At 43.2% G+C, this 27,066-nt stretch overlaps 1 protein-coding gene across 8 annotated transcripts in view; it reads right to left on the minus strand.

The window, feature by feature from the left end:
* Positions 1 to 610: 610 nt before the first annotated feature.
* The window catches only part of LOC139532788 (ubiquitin carboxyl-terminal hydrolase 25-like), a 41,667-nt gene continuing 15,211 nt past the window's right edge, over positions 611 to 27,066 (minus strand). For 3 of the 8 annotated variants that reach the window (XM_071330848.1, XM_071330866.1, XM_071330840.1), the window contains exons 10-26: positions 26,718 to 26,872; positions 16,962 to 17,089; positions 16,714 to 16,809; positions 15,226 to 15,390; positions 14,809 to 15,038; positions 14,611 to 14,681; positions 14,175 to 14,403; positions 13,660 to 13,899; positions 13,279 to 13,421; positions 12,809 to 13,051; positions 11,580 to 11,675; positions 11,000 to 11,178; positions 10,031 to 10,109; positions 7,132 to 7,211; positions 6,510 to 6,633; positions 4,614 to 4,806; positions 611 to 1,433 (exon numbers count right to left, since the gene is read on the minus strand). In XM_071330848.1, coding sequence (XP_071186949.1) covers positions 1,261 to 1,433; positions 4,614 to 4,806; positions 6,510 to 6,633; positions 7,132 to 7,211; positions 10,031 to 10,109; positions 11,000 to 11,178; positions 11,580 to 11,675; positions 12,809 to 13,051; positions 13,279 to 13,421; positions 13,660 to 13,899; positions 14,175 to 14,403; positions 14,611 to 14,681; positions 14,809 to 15,038; positions 15,226 to 15,390; positions 16,714 to 16,809; positions 16,962 to 17,089; positions 26,718 to 26,872 — 2,624 coding nt within the window. In that variant the 3' untranslated portion in view covers positions 611 to 1,260. The remainder of the gene's footprint in view (positions 1,434 to 4,613; positions 4,807 to 6,509; positions 6,634 to 7,131; positions 7,212 to 10,030; positions 10,110 to 10,999; positions 11,179 to 11,579; positions 11,676 to 12,808; positions 13,052 to 13,278; positions 13,422 to 13,659; positions 13,900 to 14,174; positions 14,404 to 14,610; positions 14,682 to 14,808; positions 15,039 to 15,225; positions 15,391 to 16,713; positions 16,810 to 16,961; positions 17,090 to 26,717; positions 26,873 to 27,066) is intronic. The other 5 variants (XM_071330902.1, XM_071330874.1, XM_071330893.1 and 2 more) reach the window with 3 other exon arrangements.

Consider the following 27,066-nt stretch of genomic DNA (forward strand, 5'->3'; position numbering starts at 1 on the left):
ATACAAAATGAGGCAGCTGACTTTGTGAAAATTAATATTTGTGTCATTCTCAAAACTTTTGGCCACGACTGTATGTAAAATTCTGACCCACTGGAATTGTGATACAGTGAATTATAAGTGAAATAATCTGTCTGTAAACAATTGTTGAAAAAATTACTTGTCATGCACAAAGTAGATGTCCTAACCAACTTGCCAAAACCATAGATTGTTAACAAGAAATTTATGGAGTGGTTGAAAAACCAGTTTTAATGACTCCAACCTAAGTGTATGTAAACTTCCGACTTCAACTGTAGTTTTCAGTTTTCCCCTCCACACTCAGTCCACTCACAGACAGTTCTAGCTAAATTCTTGCTTGAGAAATTGCTCTTTGCTGAAAAGCTGTTTATTTTGACCATTTTATTAGAAGAAAAAAAATCACAGCAACTTACTTGTTACCCAGAAATGATATTGAGATAAAAATGGCTGAATTGGACCTGTAAGACACTTTATGTTGGCGTTTCCTTTATTTTGGCAGTTACCTGTACATTCACACAGTTAACAGCCATGTAATACATGATTGCATTATATCAGTGTTAGTGCAGAAATAAAGACATGGGACATCAGACAAAGGAACGATGTATTTGGCCTAAAAGGGCCATAAATAAAAATTTATTATCTTGATTTATTAACAAGCCACAGAGTGTCCATGGCTGTCTACCACAGCACTTAAAACTTCTCATTCTGGTGCAGTACAGAGTTCACAGACCCACTTGAGATACTTAAAGCCGCTGATAAAATCTCAAGGTTCTCATTTTGTCGCTTCCTTTAGAAAAATAAAACAAAAACGTGATAATACTGTACCAAACTGGTGGCAGAGCAGCAGGGCGATCCTTCTTCTGCAGAGAAGGGGTGCTTTTAGAAAGAGGCGGGTGGGGGTGGGAGGGGGCATAAACTGAACAACAAAAAACACCCCACCTCATTTAACAAAGCTTGGAGCAGCATGCACTGGCTTTCAATCACTGCAAGAGCGCCATTTCCACTACCCCTGCTCTTCCTTTTCCAACTGTCTGTTCATTAATTTCTGTTGCGTTTTACTTAAATTGAATTGAAATAATTATTATAATGATAAAACCTATAGCAGCAAAAGAGATAGAGGAGAAACAGCTATAGCGAGTGACCCCTGGTTTATAAGGAAGGCATGGGTTAAAAGAGTTCCATTGATGAGTGGCCTGGGTGCTGAGGGGGCCGTGGGACTGTGAGGGGGGCTGCTGCCCCCTCAGCTCATCTCCCGTCTGCAGGCACCCGGCTCAAGGAGGCCATGACACGGCCGTAGCGCTCAACCAGCTCCAGGGTGGAGTAGGTGGGCAGCTTTGGAGGGTCGTGGAAGCTTTTTATCTCTGTCGAGCAGTCAAGTAACTTGGGTAGGAAGTCAGTCAGCTTCTCCTGCAGGTTGGCTGCAGCAGGAGGGGGAGAACAATAATGGAGAGGGCAGAGAGAAAAAGAAAGTTGGAGAGTGATTATTTCAATGTCCTTGCTTGCGTCACTCTTCAGAGTCACATCCAGTTACCAAACAGATAAATCATAAGCTAAATATTTTCACTGTGATAGCACAAGCTCTTGGTAAGCATGCTCCTCTAGGAAAACACAGATTGAGAAAACAAGATGAAAGAGGCCCAGGGTTGGCTGTAGTTCTAAGAAGATGCTGCTGGGTCACTTTTCTGAAAACCAATCAAACCTTTTCTTGGAGTAGAGGCTAGAACTCCACTGAACCACGTTCTCTGAACTAACAATTTGGCTCAAATTCTGCCAACACAAAGTGGGTATATCCCTGGTTGTTCTGGCTGCTAATATCAACTCATTTGACCGTGTCCCTGACCATGTTCCATGTCACTCCCAAATTAAACTACAGCAGAAAAACAACCAATCATCCAACAGATCTCCAGTACCAAAAATCGAACCCCCCTGCCTCTAGGCTCTTGTACTCTTTTCACATTATTGCGCTAGCCCAAACCGTACTGTGTTGCCCCAGATATGTTATTGTTGGTTCCAGCAACTACCGAGGGTGCCTAATAGGGTAGGACGATATTACAATAGCATCGTCTATCGACGATGATTGACAGCCATTGTCGATGGTGATAACATTGTGATGTGACAGACGATGGTTTAGCATATTTGAACTTGACTGGAGCCTGGCAATAAAAAAAAACTGTCTCGCAGCGCACAGCATCACACAAGTGACATTCCGAGTAATTTTTCTATTCCTATAGGCTATTTCAATAAATATGTTATATAGCCTACAGAACGCAAGAGAGCAGGAATCTAGGGAGTTTTTCCTAGCCACCGTGCTTCTACACCTGCATTGCTTGCTGTTTGGGGTTTTAGGCAGGGTTTCTGTACAGCACTTTGAGATATCAGCTGATGTAAGAAGGGCTTTATAAATAAATTTGATTTGAATGTAGGCTAGACAGAGCGGAGAATTCCACCAAAGCGGCGCAAAATGCCCAGTCAGAAAATATTGTTTCTCTCGCTCTCTCTCTGTCAGATGCATGGGCTATAGCCTAAACCTATACTTTTTTAAATAATGGACACTCAGTGAAACTGACAGCGTTTTAGCTACTTTGCAGATATGAAACAGACAATCATAATATATCAGTCAAAAATATAAAATTACCAGTTTATGCTACAAAACCAACTTTATAAGAAGTTTTCAAAATAGGTTCTATTTGACTCAACATTCCATGACATACACTAAGGCATTGTTGGCAGAATAGATCAATGCAGTTCAATGCATGATTAATATAATTTACCAATACATTTTTTCGTAGTCCAAAAACTACTGCTATCAGGTTTCAAATCACAGCTGGCCTGGTACATTGTTTGCTGCCTCCATTCGGAATGCACTGTCAGTTCCAATGACTAAATATTTTTGACAAAAACAGAAATGTAACTAAGGCTGGGAATGTCAATACAATCAAACTAGCAAAGGCAATGATCACAAGTCAATCATAACGTGGCTAATATGCTAGCGTATCCATTTATCTAGCTAGGACGTCATGTCTTTGGAGAGGGTGAGTGAGTGACTTATCTACTCGTATCATTTTCAGTGGCTACACAGCTAAAGATGCATGTGTCATTTTGTTAGCTAGCAAAAAATGTGAATCACTTAACTAGCTAGCTATTCTGAACGAGTTATGCAGTTAGCATGATTATTATTATTTTTTTTTAAGTAAGACCCGCTGAATATGACCGGTGTCAGTAAACGTAGGCAAATAAAAGTACTAGTTCCTCGCAGACACTCTATACAACAACGCTCTATATAACATGTAAACAGCTCTGCTAGGGCGAGTAAAATGGTCAGTGATGTGTTCTCTCATTTGTGTCTGGAAGTAGCTAGCTACTCTAGCCAGTTAGCTTGGGTGCTTGGTTGGGACAACGCATGCATTGGCAGGCAAGTTGCAGAAGGACGAGCAGGCTATTCCCCATCGTTTATCAGTGCAATTTTGACAGCCAACTAGCTGAAAAAGTTTGAGGGTTTATCTAATGATCCTTCTTTAGATTTTAGCTCATCTTGCTCTGGCTAGCATTAGTTGTTGATCTTGGTGATGTGCATATAGTAAAAGATAACCTACCTTTTTATGGTTGTTTGATCAATAGGACTGTAAAGTTCACAAATGTAAGAGGACTTCCGTGGCATTTAGCTACATATTTGCAGAAATCCATTCAAGTGTATTTTGTGGCTTTTGTGGAACGCGTTCTAATGATCCAAATTTACACTGTTGCAACTGCCTATAAACACACAGTCCAGTTCAAAGTGAATTATGGCAGGCCCTTGTAGCAAATGGTTTGTTTGCATGTAGACCTACTGTAGCTCTCTGATTGGCAACGGTGCACTCGGTCTGCATAGACTCCACTCCTACCGTGTCTATTAATTGTCCAAACGCACGGTCGCTTTCCCACTCTATATTGCTATAGAATATTCACAAATGCCTTAGTAATTGCCAAACATTATAAGAATTTATGAAAACGTGAAAATTACCATATCTAAGTGCTCACTTGTCAGAAAATGTAAAACATTTGCAAATTATTATTTTAACTATCTTGTGTTTTAAAAAACACAGCCTATATTGCCTTCTCTCTTCATGACGGAAGGCTATGCTTCATCGTTCTGTGCATGGCTTTCTCTTGATCAAACGATGAATGTAACGGAGTTCCATCTCAAAACGTTATTTGAATACCCTAAAAAAGGTAAGGTAGCTAGAGGACTAATAATGAGAAGGAACAAACAATATCAACAGCCAATAGAAAAATTGAATGACAAGTTGAAATTAGTTTAAGCTTTTTAAGAAAAAATTATCAATTCGGGCCGTGAATATCCCTCTATGCTAGGTTGAAAACCAAATGGCCAATAACCTATCTTCCTACTAGGCCGATCATAAAAGCTTTAACACAATAGGGGCGATAGCATCGTATATTATAATGTTTTATGGGTACATACAGGACAGTACAGCTGGGTCAGTAGTGTGAAAATGCTCTTTGTTCCCTCTGCCCTATGACTTTTTTAGACTCTTGGTAGATTAGTCCCCTAATCTTCAAATTTGGGTTAAAAATAATCCAAAACAAACAAACAAACTCACGCTCCATCTCCTGCCCCAGGTAGGAGCACCAGCGGTTCCTCATGTCCTCCACAGCCAGCAGGTCCTTCTCTGTGTCGTGGACAAGCAGTAGGGGGATACACGGCACCACCAGCTCATTCATGATGCTCAGCCCATTGCAAACCTCCGACTCCTCACCAGACTCAAACATCCCCGCCGCATTCTCGTTCAGTTTCTATGGGCAAAGCACATGCATATAGATCGATGAGTTATGGATTTGCTTCATATGTTAGGGATTAGCTTGAAGTGGTATGCTAACAAATTTACCAGTATTAGCTACTCTGTCAAAACAGACTTACAGGACAGCCAGGTATTACATGTTCCTATGTTATTAATGTATATGTATTTTACATTAGAGACCACCTCTGTGTGAGGGGCTGCAGCCCAGGTAAGACACAGACCATTTGCATTGCTGGAGGCGGCAGATAGCCTAGTAGTTAGAGCGTTGGGCCAGTAACCAAAAGGTTACTAGATCAAATCCCAGAGCTGACAAGGTAAAAATCTGTCGTTCTGTCCCTGAACAAGGCAGTTAACCCACTGTTCCTAGGCCATCATTGTAAATAGGAATTTGTTCTTAACTGACTTGCCTAGTTAAATAAAAAATATATAAATTACCACTATCTGGTAGTCACCCATCCCCAAAGACATTGTCAATGTCAGAGGATGTTCTCAAGGCCTGTGGTACTGACATGGGCAGTGACGTACTACATGATGCACACAGACACTTCGCTATGTTCGCCTTAGCTAAGCCTTGCAATGCTGCTGACACAGAAACTCCCTGACCTCAGCTCTGGGGTACCTTACACAGATGCAGACGGCCATTCCGGAACCAGAGAGACTTGGTGGGGGTTCACAAAACATAACTGTGTCAATGTCAGCAGTGTTTTCAATTAAAACAAGAAGGAGGTAAACAGCGGGGCTGGAGGGAGCGGGGCTGGAGCGGGAGCCAGGGGTTCATTCTGGCCAGAGATCTGAGATGGTAGCTAACTCTAGCAGAGCCCTGAAGGAGCAGAGCCAAGGTTAGCTCAGGACACAGCCATGTCTCCTGGTAATGTGTTTACACTTGCTGGGCTTACTGCTTCCTATTCCCACTCGGATGATTACATTAGGAGCACAATGCCGGTGTAGGGTTACTGAGTGCAGGAGCAGCAACAGGGTCAACCGAGGAGAATCAGGGTTACCCCTTTTTCTCTCCCAGTTCAGACCAGACCAGTCACAGCTTGATCTGACCGACCAGGGAATCATTCCATCTAAGCCCTAACAAATAGAACCAGAGCACAGTTTGGAGATGGGATATGAAAAACAAAAGTGAAGCTGTAGTCTGATCAGAATATTGAAAAGATTAGGATCTTTCCCCCACACCAAGAGCATTTGCTGAGAAAAGTTCTGTGGGAATCTTTATGGGCAATAAAAAAGACAATGTAATATCTCAGCTAGAACAGGAACAAGCCTTGCATCAATCCTAGAGATTAATGGGTGTGGGGATGATCTTGGTCGACATCACAGTTTGGCTGAGTCAACGTGACTCAAGGGAAGGCAAGGATGAGTTAGGAGGTCAGAGACAGACAGCCTTGCTGATAAGACGATAGTGGTGTTCATTTTCAAAGAGAATGACTTAACTACTTCCACTGTGACCTATTGTTTTGACTGGAAACATGTGATGATCTTTAAAACACTATGGATGAACTCCGACCACTTCCTCTCATTTAGGCTGCAACTGTCTCTTTAAAAAGTTTCTATACGAAATGCTAAACCTGCTAGCATCAGAAAATCCTACATGAACTTACTAACTAAATAAATAAAGTCAACTGCTGACAGAGATTTGCAATGGTGCAGTGGTTCAGTTGTATGATTGTGAGTGATAGAGGTTTGTCTCACCAGCAGGCACTCTCTGCGGTAGTGACCTATGAGCTCATCGTTGTGACCTCTGTACAGCCCTTTGACCAACAGCTCTCTGTTGTACTGGTACGAGTAGATCAGGTACATCAAGGCCTCCACAAAGCTGCAGAAAAGCAGACACAGGAGAGTCAGATACATTATAGAAGCATCAGGCTGGTACAAACTTAACCACAAGGAGAGGCAGCAGAGATATAAATCAGGTTTAGCTGAGTCTACAAAAGGAAACTAGAGAAGGAACTGTCAGGCTTTTTTCATAGAGGATTTAAAAACGGATGTACTGGAGGGAGAATTAACAGAAGAAATAACCAAATACATGAACAACCATCTTGATCAATGCCAGACTGAGCTCTATGCTCCAGAAGGATCTGCTGGGATCTGCTGCCCTCTGCAGGTGACTTTAGGAAGTTCAGGTCCTACTATTAATAATGCAATCATCTACAGAGAGTACTTCAATCTCTATTTTCAAAACAATATATTCAATACAGAAATGGTTCAAGAATATCAGTTCACGCTTAAAGTAAGAAAATGACACTTGAGTTAGAAGCTCTGCATCGTGGAGAGCAGAATGTAATAACAGTCCTGCCAATTAGCAGAGCCTCACCATTTCTTCTGGAACAGCTCTAAACCAATCATCAGGAAGATTGTTGTCTCGCGGAAATTCCTGTAGTCCTGATGCCACATCTGGGAAAAATGTAGGGGCCAAAGGTTCATAAATGAGCTTTAAAGGATTTTAAGGACGGATCTGGAACATTTGGATCTAACATTGAAGATTAACATCACATCCGTGTTTTTTTCCATTGGATAGAAGGGTTAGTGGGATCAGTTCAAATGTAGAGATTATAATCATTTAAACATTTTACTTGAATGCTAAATATTGTGCACACGCTCATCTCATTTCATTTGGGCTCCTGAGTGGCGCAGTGGTCTAAGGCACTGCATCTCAGTGCTTGAGGTGTCACTACAGACCCTGGTTCGATTCCAGGCTGTATCACAACCGGCCGTGATTAGGAGTCCCATAGGGCGGTGCACAATTGGCCCAGCATCGTCCCGGTTAGGGTTTGGCCAGGGTAGGCCGTCATTGTAAGTAAGAATTTGTTCTTAACTGACTTAACTAGACACACCTACTCATTGAAAGGTCTTTATTTTTACTATGTTCTACATTGTAGAATAATAGTGAAGATATCAAATTATGAAATAACTATGGAATCATGTAGTAACCCCAATTTCTTTTAAACAAATCTAAAAATATTTTAGATTTTTCAAAGTAGCCACCCTTTGCCTTGACAGCTTTGCAAACTCTTGGCATTCTCAACCAGCTTAACCTGGAATGCTTTTCTAACAGTCTTGAAGGAGTTCCCATATATGCTGAGCACTTGTTGGCTGCTTTTCCTTCACTCTGCAGTCCAACTCATCCCAAATCATCTCAATTGGGTTGAGGTCGGGTGATTGTGGAGGCAATCTAATGCAGCACTCCCTTCACTCTCATTCTTGGTCAAATAGCCCTCACACAGCCTGGGGGTGTGTTGGGTCATTGTTCTGTTGAAAAACAAATGATAGTGGGACTAAGCGCAAACCAGATGGGACAGCGTATCGCTGCAGAATGCTCTGGTAGCCATGCTGGTTATGGGTGCCTTGAATTCTAAATAAATCACAGACAGTGTCACCAGCAAAGCACCCCCCACACCACCTCCTCCATGCTTCATGGTGGGAACCACACATGCAATGACTGACTGTCTCCTCATATCATTTTTCAGTGGCTACACAGCTAGAGATGCACATGTCATTTGGTTAGCTAGCAAGAAATGTGAATCACTTTACTAGCTAGCTATTCTGAACGACTGTTATGCAGCAAGACCCGCTGAATATGACCGGTGTCAGTAAACGTAGGCAAAGAAAGCACTAGTTCGTCACGAACGCTCTATATAACATGTAAACAGCTCTGCTAGGGCGAGTAAAATTGTCAGTGAGGTGCTCTCTCATTTGTGTCTGGAAGTAGCTAGCTACTCTAGCCAGTTAGCTTGGGTGCTTGGTTGGGACACCGCATGTATTGGCAGGCAAGTTGCAGAAGGACGAGCAGGCTATTCCCCATCGTTTATCAGTGCAATTTTGACAGCCAACTAGCTGAAAAAGTTTGAGGGTTTATCTAATGATCCTTCTTTAGATTTTAGCTCATCTTGCTCTGGCTAGCATTAGTTGTTGATCTTGTTGATGTGCATATAGTAAAAGATAACCTACCTTTTTATGGTTGTTTGATCAATAGGACCGTAAAGTTCACAAACGTAAGAGGCATTACAATTCAAGTGTATTTTGAAGCTTTTGCAGAATGTGTTCTAATGATCCAAATTTGCGCTGTTGCAACTGCCTGTAAACACACAGTCCAGTTCAAAGTGAATGATGGCAGGCCCTTGTAGCAAATGGCTTGTTTGCATGTAGACCTACTGTAGCACTCTGATTGGCAATGGTGCACTCAGTCTGCATAGACTCCACTCCTGGACAAGACAGATGTTTTTATTTCAGTTTTATTTACGGCAGTGTCTATTAATTATCCAAACGCACGGCCGTTTTTCCACTCTATATTGCTATAGAATATTCACAAATCCCTTAGACACGGCGGTTGGAACCAAAATTCTCAAATTTTCCTGCAGACCAAAGGACAGATTGCTCCATTGCTCGTTTCTTGGCCCAAGCAAGTCTCTTATTATTAGCCTCCTTTAATAGTGGTTTCTTTGCAGAAATTCAACCATTAAGGCCTGATTCATGCAGTCTCTTCTGAACAGTTGAGATGTGTCTGTTACTTGAACTCCGAAGCATTTATTTGGGCTGCAATTTCTGAGGCTGGTAACTAATGAACTTATCCTCTGCAGCAGAGGTAACTCTGGGTCTTCCTTTTCCCGTGGCGGTCCTCATGAGAGCCAGTTTCATCATAGCATTTGATGGTTTTTGCAATTGCACTTGAAGAAACTTTCAAAGTTCTTGAAATGTTCCTTATTGACTGACCTTCATGTCTTAAAGTCATGGACTGTTGTTTCTTTTTGCTTATTTGAGCTGTTCTTGCCATAATATGGACTTGGTCTTTTACCAAATAGGGCTATCTTCTGTATACCCCCCCACCTTGTCACAACACAACTGATTGGCTCAAATGCATAAAGGAAAGAAATTACACAAATTAACTTAACAAGGCACACCTGTTAATTGAAATGCATTCCAGGTTACAACCTCATGAAGCTGGTTGAGAGAATGCCAAGAGTGTGCAAACCTGTCATCAAGGCAAAGGGTGGCTACTTTGAAGAAGTTGTTTAACACTTTTTTGGTTACTACTTGATTCCATATGTGTTTTTTCATAGTTTTGATGTCTTCACTATTATTCTATAATGTAGAAAATAGTAAAAAGAAAGAAAACCTGTGGAATGAGTAGGTATGTCCAAACTTTTGACGGGTACTGTATGTACCAGACCAAACATTTGAAACCAGTCAAAACCAGAGTGTTGCAGAACGCTGACCTCATACTCCTCCATGTTGACCTCTTCTGGCTTAACAAGGTCTAGTTTGCCACGGGCCACCTGCATAATGCTCTTACACCTGAGAGAGAGAAGGGGGGAATGGAGAGAAAGGGAAAGTGAGAGCGAAAGAGAAGAAAGCGGAGAGAAAGGGAGAGTGATGTTACAGCAGCTTGGCAGTGGTACAGCAGCTTGGCAGTGATACTGGTGAAGTACTAGCTACTCCAGGAAATTAAATACTACACGTGGTCTCGCGGCCGTGAAACACAGGCCCAATGAATCACTCCTTACTACTTAACCAGACGCTCCTCCTTTCCAGAGTGTCTTATTGAGACCACATGCAACACATAATTATACCGCTCAGAAGAGGAGAGTTGACTCAATGAATTCAAGAATATGGATTACCACAAACATCTCAGTGCGTGTGCGATAACTTTGAGACATTAGAAGAGATGTGATTTATCCAGAGAAATGTGATGTTCTTCTTTAGTCCTCAAAAAGGGCAAACTTATAAAGTAGCTGGATATATGGCAGGGTAGGATGTTTTACACTGGTGCAAAATATAAAAGATTTTCAACTCTATAAAAGTTCTGTAAGGCTGTCCTACTGGAATAAATCTAACAGACTGGGCATTATCAAGCTATAGTTGACTTCATAAACGACTTCAGGTCATTTGAGGTCATATAACATATTCAAAGGCTTTGCTTTTTGCTACCCTCTGCTGGTGAATTTGGGAAGTTCAGCGGTAATAACCTGGTGTTGTCTTTGTTTAATTTTTTATTTAACTAGGCAAGTCAGTTAATAACAAATTCTTATTGACAATGACGGCCTAGGAACAGTGGGTTAACTGCCTTAGATTTTTACCTTGTCAGCTCGGGGATTCGATCTAGCAACCTTTTGATTCCTGGCCGAACGCTCTAACCACTATTTGAATAAAGATAAGACGGTTATGGTGGTGTAACCCATACAGACCTTTCGTCAAAGCTTAGGTTGCGGTCTGCGAACTGCATGAGGAGGGTTCTCTCCAGGATCTTCTTGGGGGCCTGGTTATGGATGAAGTAGACGATGACGTGCTGCAGACGGTAGTCATTCTCCGGGGCCGTGTCCTCCTGGGCAAACCTCAGCAGACGGGTGTACTCCACCTTAATGGCCTGAAAAACAAAAAGCATGGGGTGAATGGACATGGTAGGCCCAATAAGCATTAGAACTTCAGAGTGTAGGCCTATATTACAACACTGACAAACATCTACAGCAGCAGGAGACAAAACTAGCGTCTTCTGCGTAAGAGTTGTCAAGATCATCATCATCATCATCCTTCTCATCCAAAACTCAAAGATTGGTTTCAAGTTTGCTTTGTTCAAATGAATCTCAAGTCCCACTTCTGGAGGATGCTTTTGAAAAGACCAACTAACTCAAAAAGAACAGATGGAGAAATGCCAGGTAAAAAGGGATGAGAGGATGGTTGTGGAGAGGCATGCAGTGAAATAGAGTGAGTGAATAAATAAAGGAGTGAAAGAGAAAAGAAAGAGAAATGGGATCTGGATTTATGTACCTTGAAGAAGGCGGCTTCAGGCCCAAGCTTTTCAAACACACTCCTGGCCTTGCCAATGGACATTATAATACCCTGCATGTTGGGAGTCATCATGGCCTGCAGTAGCCAAGGAGGGGAAGCAGGTTACAACAGTAGAAAATAGATCCCTTGGACCCCTCGGAGCAAGCCCCCCAAAAAATACACCTTTTTGGCACAGCACTATTCGAGCTTCCCTGGGCCATGCAACTCTGTCACGACAAGCATACCGTACATCACTCAGCAGTCCATGCATATGTTAATAGTTATTCTACTACTGTGAGGTACATACACAGCCCCTGTCATGTGAGGGACGAAGTACATGCTTAAATTGTCCTATGAAGGAGAGTCTCTGTCTATGAAGTAGGGCCTCTGAAAGGCAGCCCTGTGAAGATCAAGGTCCCTATGGTACAGACAGTACCTACAGACAGTCATACTGTGGTACAGCCAGCAGACAGCCTATGGTCCATCTGAGGGGGTTTGAAACTAAACAACATTGATTCTACTGCAGCACTTTGACAACATTATTCACCACACACTACTATAAAATGCCAAACCAAGCAAAATCAAATCATTTATTGTTAGGAGCAGTGAGACAAAGCGCTTACATTATTCAACTTGTACTTTTCTTTTCCCCTCAAGAGTTTAGTATGTATCAACTATCAACTATGTATCAAAAATTATGTTGGCAATAGTAATACAAACTGTGCAAATCTCATTTACTTCTCACATTTGCTGCCGAGATGCAGTTAAAAATAAACTCTCCAGACAATTGAGTCGATGTTTAGGTGAAATTTATGTCCATATATCTCTGATGAGAACCGAAGGCTTCTGTTTTGTGTAGAAGAGAGAGCGCTTCTGTTGCAAGATGCAGGTAGGCTTGACAGGGATAGGCTTTTCACACAATATGTTTTTAAAGCTAGCCCAAGGCTAGTTTCATCTTCTAGGATAGTACACTGACTGTAGTCTAATATAGCACTCCTATCTTGGTCTGCCAAGAAGTTTGGTGAAAATGCCAACTGTGAGAAACTTGCCCTGAGCTAACCATGACTCTGGTTTGAAGACTGGTCTAAATGAAAATTTACTCAAGTGTGAAAACCCTATAAAAAGAGCCAAGAGGAGAACATCTCCTCATTCTAATCACCAAACAGGCAGAGAGACTTTTCAGCACACCAAAGAAGAGTCAGCTGGGTGAGCTGAGTGTCGAGCGCTACCTCATCATCGTACCCCCCCTCCTCTGACTCGATGACAAAGGTTCCCACCTGGGGAATGGCAACCTCTACTGTACGCTGGGAAAGGGACTCATCCTCCATGGGGGGGTCAGGGTCAGAGGGAGGGGTGAGGGAAGGATCCACAGGTTGAGGGTCAGAGGGAGGGGCGAGGGGGGTTTCAGTGTTCACCTGGACATCGGACTGGGGTTTGGGGGGAAGGGGTGGGGAGAGACTCCCTCCACTGGACTGTGGAGAGAGCGAGAGAACAAACAAGAAAGAGCGAGAGGCATGGTGGGCAACGTTAAACAGAAAGAGAAACTAAGAAAAAGGGGGAAATTAAGAACTTTAACTGGGGTTGTGGGGTAGGCCTACGTGGTTCAGTAACAGAAGCGTAGGAGTAGTGGTTAACGTGGTTAAGAGGTGTATGCGTCTGAGCGTGTGTGTGTGTGTGTGTAAGAGATGTTTGGTCTTACTGCAGTAAGCAGTCCCTCAGGGCTCCTCTCCTCCTGCTGCTCGGCTGCAGCCTTGGAGATGGCCCTCTCTGTGTCCTCCTGCAGGTGCTTGGAGTCGTCTGTGGGGGACGGCTGCTCCATGTACTCTGGGTCCTGCTGAGGGCCTGGAGGAACCACACACAGACACAAACACATAAACCAACACTGCAGTGGAAGCACAAGTCTCTCATTGACAAATGTCATGAGTATCTGCCTAATATAATTTACACACTATTGTGCCAATTGGCCCCAACTGTGCTGGCCTGGAAATGTTATTGTCACACTTCCAGAAACTTTGGTCAAGGCGTAACCAGACCAGCTCAGTAGTGTTTAAATGTTGTAGAGAAGACCCCTGGTCCTCACCCCAGCTGTCTGGTGGACTGGGCTCTGTGCTCATAGGTTGATGGGATGTTGTTGTTTCTGCTGCTGCAGTGGCTGCAGCCAGGGCCAGCTTCTCCTGCTGGGCCTTGCGTGCCTGCAGGGTGTCCCACTCATCGATCTCCTTGTCAAACAGGCCATTGTCCTCCTTCACGTATGCCTTCAGGTCCGAAGGGAGCTTATCAAGACCACTCAGCATCTGACCCGTCTCCTTATCAAACTCCTCTGCAGAGACACACACACAACCAGGCAGTCAGCTACAGTCACCAGGTGTATATTATAAACATGCTCAGAAATGGAAAGTCCTGTGCACGTACAGCATAAACAGACCCTAAGAATAACCAACAAGCTTGCCCATGTCCTAATTACATACTCTGAAAGGATAGTGATTACAGCTGCAATTACTGCTTTTTAACACAAGAACAAAGAAAATACAGTATACCATAACAAGAGAGGCAAAAGCCAAATAAATATATTTATCTACAGTGAGCGGTAGCTACCTTCTATGAGGAAAGGCTTCTTGTCGTTGATGTACATGAGGCAGTAGGCGCTGGCGTTGCGGTAGCCTCCGAACGAGTCCCTGACCAGCTCCTCCCAGGAGGACTTGGTGACCGAGATGTCGTTGTACTTCATCCAGCGCTGCTGGTGGGGGTCGTAGATGTAGGCCCAGTAATGGCCAGCGTTAGCCTGGCCCTCGTGCACTAGCACCGCATGCAGCCGGAACGGAACCTGGTAGCCAGCAGGGGGAGGGGGGGAAAAGGAGTGACCAGGAACACAATGCAATCCCCTGAGTTGTGTTAACTCAATGTGTGTTAAATGTGAGTGCTCTCAAATCAAGACAATAACACCTCCATTTGGTGTTTAAGTATTACAGCCAGTGAAAAACATTTTTTTGTGTGAAGGTGGTTCGTCAGGTTTAGGCAGGGCATCTCTTACCTGCATCATGGACTTGTCAGAGTACATCAGCTCGATGGTTCTGTGGATTCTGGATATGCTGCCCTGAAGATCTGGAGAAGCAAAATCAACCCATCATTAGAATTAAGATATTTGTGTGCTTGAGAGCATATGAGACAGATGGAGGTAAACAAGACGCTGTATTATACGAGGCTGTTTGAGGCCAGAGGTCGTACGTACCATGGGTGTCGTTCTCCACCTCACTCCTCCAGCGGTGCAGGCAGCCCTCCAGCACCCGGAGCTCCTCCTCAGTGATGTGGCGTGGGGCTGGGTGCATGGGCAGGTCAGGGGGCAGTCGGGACTGGGTGAAGGGCTTGTGGATGGGCACCCTCTGCTGAGTGGAGGGAGCTTGGGTGGGGGCGGGGGACAAACCCTCTGGAAGGGTGCAGGAGGGACCCTGTTCGGCTGTGCTGTAATGTCAGGTGCAGACGAGTGTGAAGAAGTCAAAACCACAACTATGTACTTCTGAATCCCACTTATTTAACAGTTCAATCAGACAGAATTACTGAGAAAAAAAGGTATCAGAAACATGTACACATGAACACTTAAATCCTGACACAAGGAGCGGTTGTAGCTGCATGGTGTTGCATGACTTGCCTTAGAGCGGGCAGCAGCTGCCCCGTTGTGCCACCGGGGGGTGCTGATGTGTCGATGTCCTCCAAGGGAGAGGTGCAGACTGGCTTACTGGAGGCAAACTCCATGGCGTACTGCAGGACATCTGCCAGAGGAAACCTCTTGGGACCAGAGCCATAGCTCAGATACCTGAGAGAGAGAGAGAGAGAGAGAGAGAGAGACAGAGAGAGAGAGAGAGAGACGAAAGTGAAAGAGCATCTATAAAGTGAAAGAGCATCTATAAACACCATACCAGCATATAAAATGTTAAATGCATTACGAAAGTGAGAAATTGTGAACAGAATGTGACTGCTGGGGACATGTTGTACATACCAACAATGCCAGAAATAAAATCAGTCGTTAATGATTACACTGTTCTGTTTTGTCTCCAGGAGTGGGTATTGTATTGTTGCCATGACTGTTGCTAGGGAATGACCAGTCATTTTGAGCGTCTGCTAAATGACTTAAATGTAATGTAAATGTATCAATGTAAGAAAGTAAACAGAGGTGTGTGTGTAGGTGTATACGTGTTAGGGCTGGGCGATATGATCAAAATATCTCAATATTTATCATATTTTTGATGGTATATAATGTCTCTGAATAATAACATTTCTAAATATGCTGTATGGGTAGTGGTTTTAATAGGCTTTCTCCATACTGTTCAACCAAACTTTCACAAAAAACAAAACTGACAGTCTTATTTATAGAACTTTACATAGGAATCAGAATCTGGTACTCAACCAATGGTTACCATTTGCATTTATTTGTTCAATTCAAGAATTTTTATAAATTTCTTAATGTCCTGCATCATGCACACTAATAATTCGATATTAAAATGGATTATGGCAGTAGGACGAAGCTGGGCCAATTGTACGCCACCCGATCACGGCCGGTTGTGATAGAGCCCAGGATTGAACCCGGGTCTGTAGTGACTTCTTAGACCACTGCGGCACTCGGGAGGCCCAAAATCATATTAACATTTAGAACTAACTATCATATTAAATCTGACTATTCACAATAATTGCATTATTGTGTGCATGTAACCGTACAGTGTCACGTTTTATTTCGTCTCAGTATGCCTCCATTTCATTAAAAAAAAAACATTACATAAATGAAGAATAATTATTATCCTCTATATTTTTGGCTTCAATTGCAGTTCTTACTTTTGTCCCTAGAGGTAGTTGGACGATTTCTAGGGGTCTATTTGGCAAGCTTGCCCTCCTGAAGTTGTTGACTTGTTGTGCTAGAAAGTTAGCTAGCAGTTCTCAGCTGTTAGCAGTTTTCTTACTATAAAAATGGTTGAGCGCCATTTTTGTCATGAAGGAATTATTTTAATGTAAGAAATCAAACATTAAAATACCCTTGTAGACGGAAAAGTGACAACCCAAACCGGTCCGTGAATGAATAGTTATATAATTTCTTTATGGTTTACCCCCCCATGTGTGTGTGAAAGCCTAGCTCAGTTTACTGTACCTCTCCAGACGCTGTTGAAGTAAAGTCAGTTGCTCTTTCAGTCTCCTGATCTCCTCTCGTTTAATCCTGGTGATCTCTCGGTTCCTGTCCATATACCTGATGAAATACAACAGAAATCATACATGGAGAATCTCCGTTGAATGTGTTTTTTAGGCCAGGAATATGCTTAATCTGGGTCAGAGAAAAAGGCTCTAAACACAACACACACAATTTTCTTTGATATGCGAGTTGAATAACATCTTCCTTACCTGTCCATGTACAGCATGGAGGGGAACTCCAGCTTGTTGTGGATCTTCTCAGGTCGACCCAGGGCTTGGTTGAACTCAAATCTCGACAGTTCAAAGGTCAAGACAGGAGGAAGTTCGGTAAACCAATGCTGAGGGGGAAATTCCAAATATGTCATTATAATTGAGTTCCCGTTTTCTAAAATAGGTCATATGAGTCATTGGTTTTCCATAAACACCACATTTTAGAATGTTTTAATTGGGCCCTTCTTAATGAGTAGTTTTGAGTAGCGTGTTTAGAAATCATTCCTACATGACTCGCCTGTCCCACTAATATTGTTGTGTCTCCAGTCTATTATTTATGTCCAAGCAGACATCGATGGTATATACACTGAGTGTACAAAACATTAGGAACACCTGCTCTTTCCATGAAGCTATGATCCCTTACACCTGTTAAATCCACTTCAATCATTGTAGATGAAGGGGAGGAGACAGCTTAAAGGATTTTTAAGCCTTGAGACAATTTAGAAACGGGCTGCGGTCCAAACACATGTATAACCCCTCAGCCCTTACGCTATCCACTTTCCCTCGGGGGAATCCCCATCGAAACCGGATACAGTTTGACTGCCATCTTAAGGGGAGGTCCAATTCACTAACGTTGCCTCCGTTGCCTCCATCAATTTAGCTCGAGGGAGCAAGTGAACAACTTTTCACTTGCGGGGTTGATATGACCCACAATTCAATGTAGTCACATGTCAAACTCTGATGGCCGTGAAGTTTCGGCATGTCATAAAAAAGTATGAAGCTAACTTGCTAAAACACATACACTAGTGATGCACTGAAATTACATTTCTGGCCGAGAGCGATATCTTATATTTTCCTTGCCAAAAAAAACCAATACCCGATATTTAAAATTTGTGGCCTTTTAAGCATTAACACACACACACACATGGACGCAGCGGTCTAAGGCACTGCATCTCAGTGCAAGAGGAGTCACTAGAGTCCCTGGTTCGAATCCAGGCTGTATCACATCCAGCCATGATTGGGAGTCTCATAGGGCAGCGTTAAATTGGCCCAGCGTAGTCTGGGCCGTCATTGTAAATAAGAATTTGTTCTTAACCGACTTGCCTAGTTAAATAAAAGGTTACACACACACACAAAAAAGTTATTTTGCTGGCATTTACTTAGGTCTCCATTACCAGAAAAACATAATCAAAACCTATTTCTTTCACTTACTTGCTGTGCTGTTTCGTTGTTCATTTGTTCAGTCGTTTCATTCTCAACCAGGATTTCTATGGTACGCCATTTTGGGTCTTTGCGTGTCAAAAAAAGATGCACGTCAAAACAACACTATTTGACGTGTCAAATAAGCTTGTTGACCAATCAGGACCTGAATATAACTGCACGTCAAATAATAATTTAATGCGTTCATACCTTTTTTACGTAGTTATTACACATTGATTACACCATCACTCGTATTTCATATGTCACAACAATACGTATGCTATGATGCTGGTAAAGTTGTCTAGCGCACGTACAGTGCTGGTCATAAAAAAAAGCTAGCTAGCTCATGGATGCAAACTATGTAGTTCTTCACCAAAAACATAGCAAAACGACAATGTTTCATTAGTTATAGTTAGCTAGCTAACTATATTGCTAGGTGTCATCTAAAATAACCCTAATTTATAAGACAGTTCTTATTTGATTAATGGTGGTCGGACCCATCTATGTGAAGCTAGCCACAATAAGGATTAGCCACAGTAGTTGACTTTGCGCTTAGCCTTCAAAATAAAAGTACTACTATTTGTATTCATTTGCATCACTGTCAATGACATACTTTTATTTTGAAGGCAAACTGCAAATTCCACTATTGTGCCTAATCCTTATAATCCGGTCTGGCCGAGCTTCACTAGCCAGATGAAGCTAGTTGGCTGCTTATAACGTTAACTTTGGGCAACAGGGTTAAGTAGCTGGCTAGCTATTTATTTTCATGAACTGAAGTTCAATTTCAATAGGCGAACAACAAGTGGCTACCTAGCTAATACTTTTTTTTTTTTTTTTTGTCATTTAGCAGACGCTCTTATCCAGAGCGACTTACAGTAGAGTGCATACATTTTTTATTACATTTTTTACATACTGAGACAAGGATATCCCTACCGGCCAAACCCTCCCTAACCCGGGCGACGCTATGCCAATTGTGCGTCGCCCCACGGACCTCCCGGTTGCGGCCGGCTGCGACAGAGCCTGGGCGCGAACCCAGAGACTCTGGTGACGCAGCTAGCACTGCGATGCAGTGCCCTAGACCACTGCGCCACCCGGGAGGTGGCGCAAGGATTCCTAAATCATTGCTACGAATAATGAAAATGGCCGGTGTTTGCAGACTTTTTTTGTACAGCTTTGACAGTGCTACTGTATCTTTTTTGACACACAAAAAAGCCCCAAACGGAGTTCCATAGTATGTATGTCGTGAAGCTAATAGCAGTGACGCTATTACTGTGTAACTCCGGTAGGGCAACATCATCGGAAAAATAGCACACTTGGTAGTGTGTACCGGTGCTCGACCAGTCGGCGTAAGCCAACATCACCCAGGACAGAGAACGGTTGATTGTCAAGGGCAATGAATTCCATTATCTTGGCTTTAATGGATTTCGCCTTTGAGTTGTCAAAGGACTGCTCAACTTGTTGACTGTTCTATCCACACAGCAGACATTGTGGGCTAGGTTAGAATGCTGTGTTGCATGTGTAGCGCAACATTTTACGCGGTGTCTACGTCCTGTACCTACGTTATATAGGTATGCACGGTAGCTTTGACATCGGCGTTAAACTAGACAGACATCAGGCCGATACCGATGTTGGCATTTTTAGCTAATATAGTCCGATTCCGATATGTTCACCGATATATCGTGCATCCCTAACACACACACTTACTTGTTGGTACCCTTACAGCTCATTGAAATAATGCTTAATTCCTCCTGAAAAGCGATGGAATTAAAAGCTATTTTATCATGTATACTTGCATGCCTTTGGTATGTCAAAGAATAAAGCAAAGAAGCTGTGAAAAGAGATGAATTATTGCTTATTTTACAAAGATATTCCAAAATGGCCTGGACACATTTGTTGGTACCTCTTAGAAAAGATAATAAAGAATTGGATTAGTGATATTTCAAACTAATTTGTTTCTTTAATTAGTATCACACGTCTCCAATCTTGTAATCAGTCATTCAGCCTATTTAAATGGAGTAAAGTAGTCACTGTGCTGTTTGGTATCATTGTGTGCACCACACTGAACATGGACCAGAGAAAGCAAAGGAGAGATTTGTCTGAGGAGATCAGAAAGAAAATATTAGACAAGCATGGTAATTGTAAATGCTACAAGACCATCTCCAAGCAGCTTGATGTTCCTGTGACAACAGTTGCAAATATTATTAACAAGTTTAAGGTCCATGGAACTTTTGCCAACCTCCCTGGGCGCGGCCACAAGAGGAAAATCGACCCCAGATTGAACAGAAGGATAGTGCGAATGGTAGAAAAAGAACTAAGCATAACTGCCAATGAGATACAAACTGAACTCCAAGGTGAAGGTACGTCAGTTTCTGATCGCTCCATCTGTCACTTTTTGAACGAAAGTGGGCTCCATGGAAGAAGACCCAGGAGGACTCCACTTTTGAAAGAAAAACATAAAAAAGCCAGACTGGAATTTGCTAAAATGCATATTGACAAGCCACAATCCTTCTGGGACAATGTCCTTTGGACAGATGAGTCAAAACTGGATATTTTTGGCAAGTCACATCAGCTCTATGTTCACAGACGAAAAAATTAAGATTAAAGAAAAGAACACCATACCTACAGTGAAACATGGAGGAGGCTCAGTTTGTTTTGGGGCTGCGTTGCTACGCCTGGCACAGGGTGCCATGAATCTTTGCAGGGCACAATGAAATCTCAAGACTACCAAGGCATTCTGGAGTGAAACGTACTGCCCAGTATCAGAAATCTCTGTCTCAGTAGCAGGTCATGGGTCCTCCAACAGGATAATGACGCAAAACACACAGCTAAAACGCACCCAAGAATGGATAAGAACAAAACATTGGACTATTCTGAAGTGGCCTTCTATGAGTCCTGATCTGAATCCTATCGAACATCTATGGAAAGAGCTGAAACTTGCAGTCTGGAGAAGGAACCCATCAAACCTGAGACAGCTGGGGCAGTTCTCTCAGGAAGGGTGGGCCAAACTATCTGTTAACAGGTGCAGAGCAACAGAAAATGTTTGATTGAGGTGATTGCTTCTAAAGGTGGTGCATCAAAATATTAGGTTAAGGGTCCCATCATTTTTTCATTTGTTTCATTATTTACAATATTATGTTGAATTAAAAAAAAATCAACAGCAAAGTCTAATTTCTATTAAATATGTAATAAACTATTTAAGAGAAAATTGTGCATTCTTTGTTTTTTGTGGAGGGGTACCAACAAATTTGAGCGTCCATCCGTATATAAACTCAGCAAAAAAAGAAACGCCCTTTTTCAGGGCCCTGTCTTTCAAAGATATATTTTTATGAATTAACTTCACAGATCCTTATTATAAAGGGTTTAAACACTGTTTCTCTTGCTTGTTCAATGAACCATAAACAATTAATGAGCATGCACTTGTGGAACAGTCGTTAAGACACTAACAGCTTACAGACGGTAGGCAATTAAGGTCACAGTTATGAAAACTTAGGACACTAAAGAGGCCTTTCTACTGACTCTGAAAAACACCAAAAGAAAGATGCCCAGGATCCCTGCTCATCTGCGTGAACGTGCCATAGACATGCTACAAGGAGGCATGAGGACTGCACATGTGGCTAGGGCAATAAATTGCAATGTCCGTACTGTGAGACACCGAAGACAGCGCTACAGGGAGACAGGACGGACAGCTGATCGTCCTCGCAGTGGCAGACCACGTGTAACACCTGCACAGGATCGGTACATCCGAACATCACACCTGCGGGACAGATACAGTATGGTAACAACTGCCCGAGTTACACCAGGAACGCACAATCCCTCCATCAGTGCTCAGACTGTCCGCAATAGGCTGAGAGAGGCTGGACTGAGGGCTTGTAGGCCTGTTGTAAGGCAGGTCCTCACCAAACATCACCGGCAACAACGTTGCCTATGGGCACAAACCCACCGTCGCTGGACCAGACAGGACTGGCAAATAGTGCTCTTCACTGACGAGTCGCGGTTTTGTCTCACCAGGGGTGATGGTCGGAATCGCGTTTATCGTCGAAGGAATGAGCGCTACACCGAGGCCTGTACTCTGGAGCGGGATCGATTTGGAGGTGGAGGGTCCGTCATGGTCTGGGGCGGTGTGTCACAGCATCATCGGACTGAGCTTGTTGTCATTGCAGGCAATCTCAACGCTGTGCGTTACAGGGAAGACATCCTCCTCCCTCATGTGGTACCCTTCCTGCAGACTCATCCTGACATGACCCTCCAGCATGACAATGCCACCAGCCATACTGCTCGTTCTGTGCATGATTTCCTGCAAGACAGGAATGTCAGTGTTCTGCCATGGCCAGCGAAGAGCCCGGATCTCAGTCCCATTGAGCACATCTGGGACCTGTTGGATCAGAGGGTGAGAGGGCTAGGGCCATTCCCCCCAGAAATGTCCGGGAAATTGCAGGTGCCTTGGTGGAACATCTCACAGCAAGAACTGGCAAACCTGGTGAGCAGTCCATGAGGAGATGATGCACTGCAGTACTTAATGCAGCTGGTGGCCACACCAGATACTGACTGTTACTTTTGATTTTAACCCCCCCTTCGTTCAGGGACACATTATTACATTTCCGTTAGTCACGTCTGTGGAACTTGTTCAGTTTATGTCTCAGTTGTTGAATCTTATGTTCATACAGATATTTACACATGTTAAGTTTGCTGAAAACAAACACAGTTGATAGTGAGAGGATGTTTCTTTTTTTGCTGAGTTTATAGATCATTTATTTGGCAAATTGGCTTAGTCTCATAGTGAGGAGTCTATAAAATGTTGCTAGATTCATAAGCATTTTTTGCAATTCTGAAATGTATTGGAATAAATATTACTAAACTATAAAACTAGCTAGCCAGCTATGGGTAACTGTAGCTAGCTACCTGACAGGAGGGCTACCTAGCTATGTTAGCTTACTAGGTACATTAATAGCTTTAGGCTAGTTGTTTTTAAGCTCAACTTCAAGATTTCCACCAAGGACCGTGCCTCTCCGATCACCACTCTCTCGCTTGGGCAAGGGACATTTAAGGTATACTCGGACGTGACGATGTAAAACAACATTCAAGGGCTGAGGGTTTAGGGCAGAGGGCTGTCTACTTTGAGTTTGAAACACAGCCATGGATTGTGTGTGTGTGCCATTCAGAGTGTGAATGGACAAGACAAGATTTAAGTGCCTTTGAACATGGTATGGTAGTAGGTGCCAGGCGCACCGATTTGAGTGTGTCAAGAACTGCAACACTGCTGGGTTTTTCACACTTGTGTATCAACAATGGTCCACCATCCAAAAGAAATCCAGTCAACGACGAATTGAGGCTGTTGAGGGCAACTCACTATTAGGAAGGTGTTCTTAATGTTTCGCATACTGGGTCCAGTAAAGAGGGCTCAGTTCCAGGTCCATCTGTGATGTGAGGGGGACTAGTAATTAGCTAGTCACAGCTGCTGTGATGTGGGGCTGGCGACCAAGGCTGAGGCAAGGCTAACCCCGGCCAGGGGTCAACGCCAGGCTAGCAGGGTCATAGCAAAGGTCAGATGTCACAGGCTAGGCCAACGCTGTGGGAGTCTGTCGGTCCCCCACTGAATCCCCGGAATTATTCAAGTGCCCGTCAATTTTTAAAGTAGGCCAAGATGGGCTGTTTTAAATCAAATTGTATTTGTCACATGTGCCAAATACAACATGTGTAGACATCACCATGAAATGCTTACTTACAAGCCCTTAACCAACAGTGGGGTTCAAGAAGAGTTAAGAATATATTTACCAAATAAACTAAAAAGTAACACAAAATAACAATAACGAGGCAATATACAGGGGGTACCGGTACCAAGTCAATGTGCGGGGGTACAGGTTAGTCGAGGTAATTTGTACATGTTGGTAGGGATGAAGTGACTATGCATACAGTTGAAGTCAGACGTTTACATACACCTTAGCCAAATACATTTCAACTCAGTTTTTCACAATTATTGACATTTAATCCTAGTACAAATTCCCAGTCTTAGGTCAGTTAGGAACACCACGTTATTTTAAGAATGTGAAATGTCAGAATAAGCGTAGAGAATGATTTAACTCAGATTTAATTTCTTTCATCACATTCTCAGTGGGTCAGAAGTTTACATACACTCAATTAGTATTTGGTAGCATTGCCTTTAAATTGTTTAACTAAGGTCAAACGTTTCAGGTAGCCTTCCACAAGCTTCCCACAATAAGTTGGGTGAATTTTGGCCCATTCCTCCTGACAGAGCTGGTGTAACTGAGCCAGGTTTGTAGGCCTCCTTGCTCACACATGCTTTTTCAGTTCTGCCCAGAAATGTTCTATGGAATTGAGCTCAGGGCTTTGTGATGGCCACTCCAATACTTTGACTTTGTTGTCCTGATGCCATTTTGCCACAACTTTGGAAGTATGCTTGGGGTCATTGTCCATTTGGAAGACCCATTTGCGACCAAGCTTTAACTTCCTGACTGATGTCTTGAGATGTTGCTTCAATATATCCACAATTTTCTTACCTCATGATGCCATGTATTTTGTGAAGTGCACCAGTCCTTCCTGCAGCAAAGCACCCCCACAACATGATGCTGCCACCTCCATGCTTCACGGTTGGGATGGTGTTTTTCGGCTTGCAAGCCTCCCCCTTTTTCCTCCAAACATAACGATGGTCATTATGGCCAAACATTTCTGTTTTTGTTTCATCAGACCAGAGGACATTTCTCCAAAAAGTACGATCTTTGTCCCCATGTGCAATTGCAAAACGTAGTCTGGCTAATTTATGGTGGTTTTGGAGCAGTGGCTTCTTCCTTGCTGAGCGGCCTTTCAGGTTATGTCGATATAGGACTTGTTTTACTGTGGATATAGATACTTTTGTGCCCGTTTCCTCCAGCATCTTCACAAGGTCCTTTGCTGTTGTTCTGGGATTGATTTGTACTTTTCGCACCAAAGTACGTTCATCTCTAGGAGACAGAACGCGTCTCCTTCCTGAGCGGTATGACGGCTGCGTGGTCCCATGGTGTTTATACTTGCGTACTATTGTTTGTACAGATGAACGTGGTACCTTCAGGCGTTTGGAAATTGCTACCAAGGATGAACCAGAATTGTGGAGGTCTACAATTGTTTTTCTGAGGTTTTGGCAGATTTATTTAGATTTTCCCATGATGTCAAGCAAAGAGGCACTGAGTTTGAAGGTAGGCCTTGAAATACATCCGCAGGTACACCTCCAATTTACTCAAATTATGTCAATTAGCCTATCAGAAGCTTCTAAAGCCATGACATAAGTTTCTGGAATTTTCCAAGCTGGTTAAAGGCACAGTCAACATAGTGTATGTAAACTTCTGACCCACTGGAATTGTGATACTGTGAATTATAAGTAAAATAATCTGTATGTAAACAATTGTTGGAAAAATTACTTGTGTCATACACAAAGTAGAAGTCCTAACCGACTTGCCAAAACTATAGTTTGTTAAACAAGAAATTTGTGGAGTGGTTGAAAAACGAGTTTTAATGACTCCAACCTAAGTGTATGTAAACTTCCGATTCCAACTGTAGATAATAAACAGCGAGTAGCAGCAGTGTACAAAACAAAGGGGGGGGGGGGGGGGGGGGGGTCAATGTAAATAGTCCGGTGGCCATTTGATTAATTGTTCAGCAGTCTTATGGCTTGGGGTAGAAGCTGTTAAGGAGCCTTTTGGTCCTAGACTTGGCGCTCCGGTACCACTTGCCGTGCTGTAGCAGAGAAAACTGTCTATGACTCACGTGACTGGAGTCTCTAACAATTATTTGGGCTTTCCTCTGATACCGCCTATTATATAGGTCCTGGATGGCAGGAAGCTTGGCCCCAGTGATATACTGGCCGTACACACTACCCTCTGTAGCGCCTTACGGTCAGATGCTGAGCAGTTGCCATACCAGGCGGTGATGCAACCGGTCAGGATGCTCTCAATGGCGCAGCTGTAGAACTTTTTGAGTTTCTGGGGACCCATGCCAAATCTTTTCAGTCTCCTGAGGGGGAAGCCCTCTTCACAACTGTCTTGGTGTGTTTGGAACATGATAGTTCGTTGGTGATTTGGACACCAATGAACTTGAAACTCTTGACCCACTCCACTAAAGCCCCGTCGATGTTAATTGGGGCCTGTTCGGCTGTCTCATCGTTGTCGATGATCAGAACATGGGAATGGTGAAATACATCTAACTAGATCTAACAAAGACGCAGCATTCTGTAGTGGATAATTATTACACTGTTGTGTCGTTAGCAAACTTAATGATGGTGTTGGAGTCGTGTTTGGCCGCGCAGTCGTGGGTGAACAGGGAGTACAGGAGAGGACTAAGCCCCAGTGTTCAGGATCAGCAATCACAGTTTAGTGGGCTACTGATAACATTTGGTAGTTGAACAGTAGCGTAATGGTACTTCTTTTTTGCCTGTACATTGTGTGAATAACCATAGATTTGGAAGATGTTTTTGAGTTTCATTCTCCCTTTTACACATCTATTACGGTTAAAATGCCAAACTCCACTGTCAGTTGTTGTTGGTGCGTCTCAGAGAGCAGCAGCACTGACCTCCTGTCCAGACTTGGCAGAGTTCTCTGCAGATGAGTGTAGGGACTCGATCTCCCCCTCGATCATGGCTGCCTCTAAACACTCGTGCAGGTCCTTAAAGCCATTCACCTGCAGAGGGTACTGTCCGAACATCTCTGTGTTCTCAAACTTCTTTCCTGTGAGGAAGGGAACAGGAGCACAGAAATGTAAACTACATTTATGTACCTCCCAATAACAGTTGTGGCCATAATCAACAACTAATTAAAGAAGCACTGGGATTTGGTAGAGGCAGTTGAACCCGATTATGCAATACTACTCCTCCGAGGTGCGGTCCCATGGCCTAGCCCTAGCTTGCTTGCGAGCACGTGCC

This window comes from Salvelinus alpinus, chromosome 1 (assembly GCF_045679555.1).
Source record: "Salvelinus alpinus chromosome 1, SLU_Salpinus.1, whole genome shotgun sequence".
In the NCBI taxonomy this organism is placed as follows: domain Eukaryota; kingdom Metazoa; phylum Chordata; class Actinopteri; order Salmoniformes; family Salmonidae; genus Salvelinus; species Salvelinus alpinus.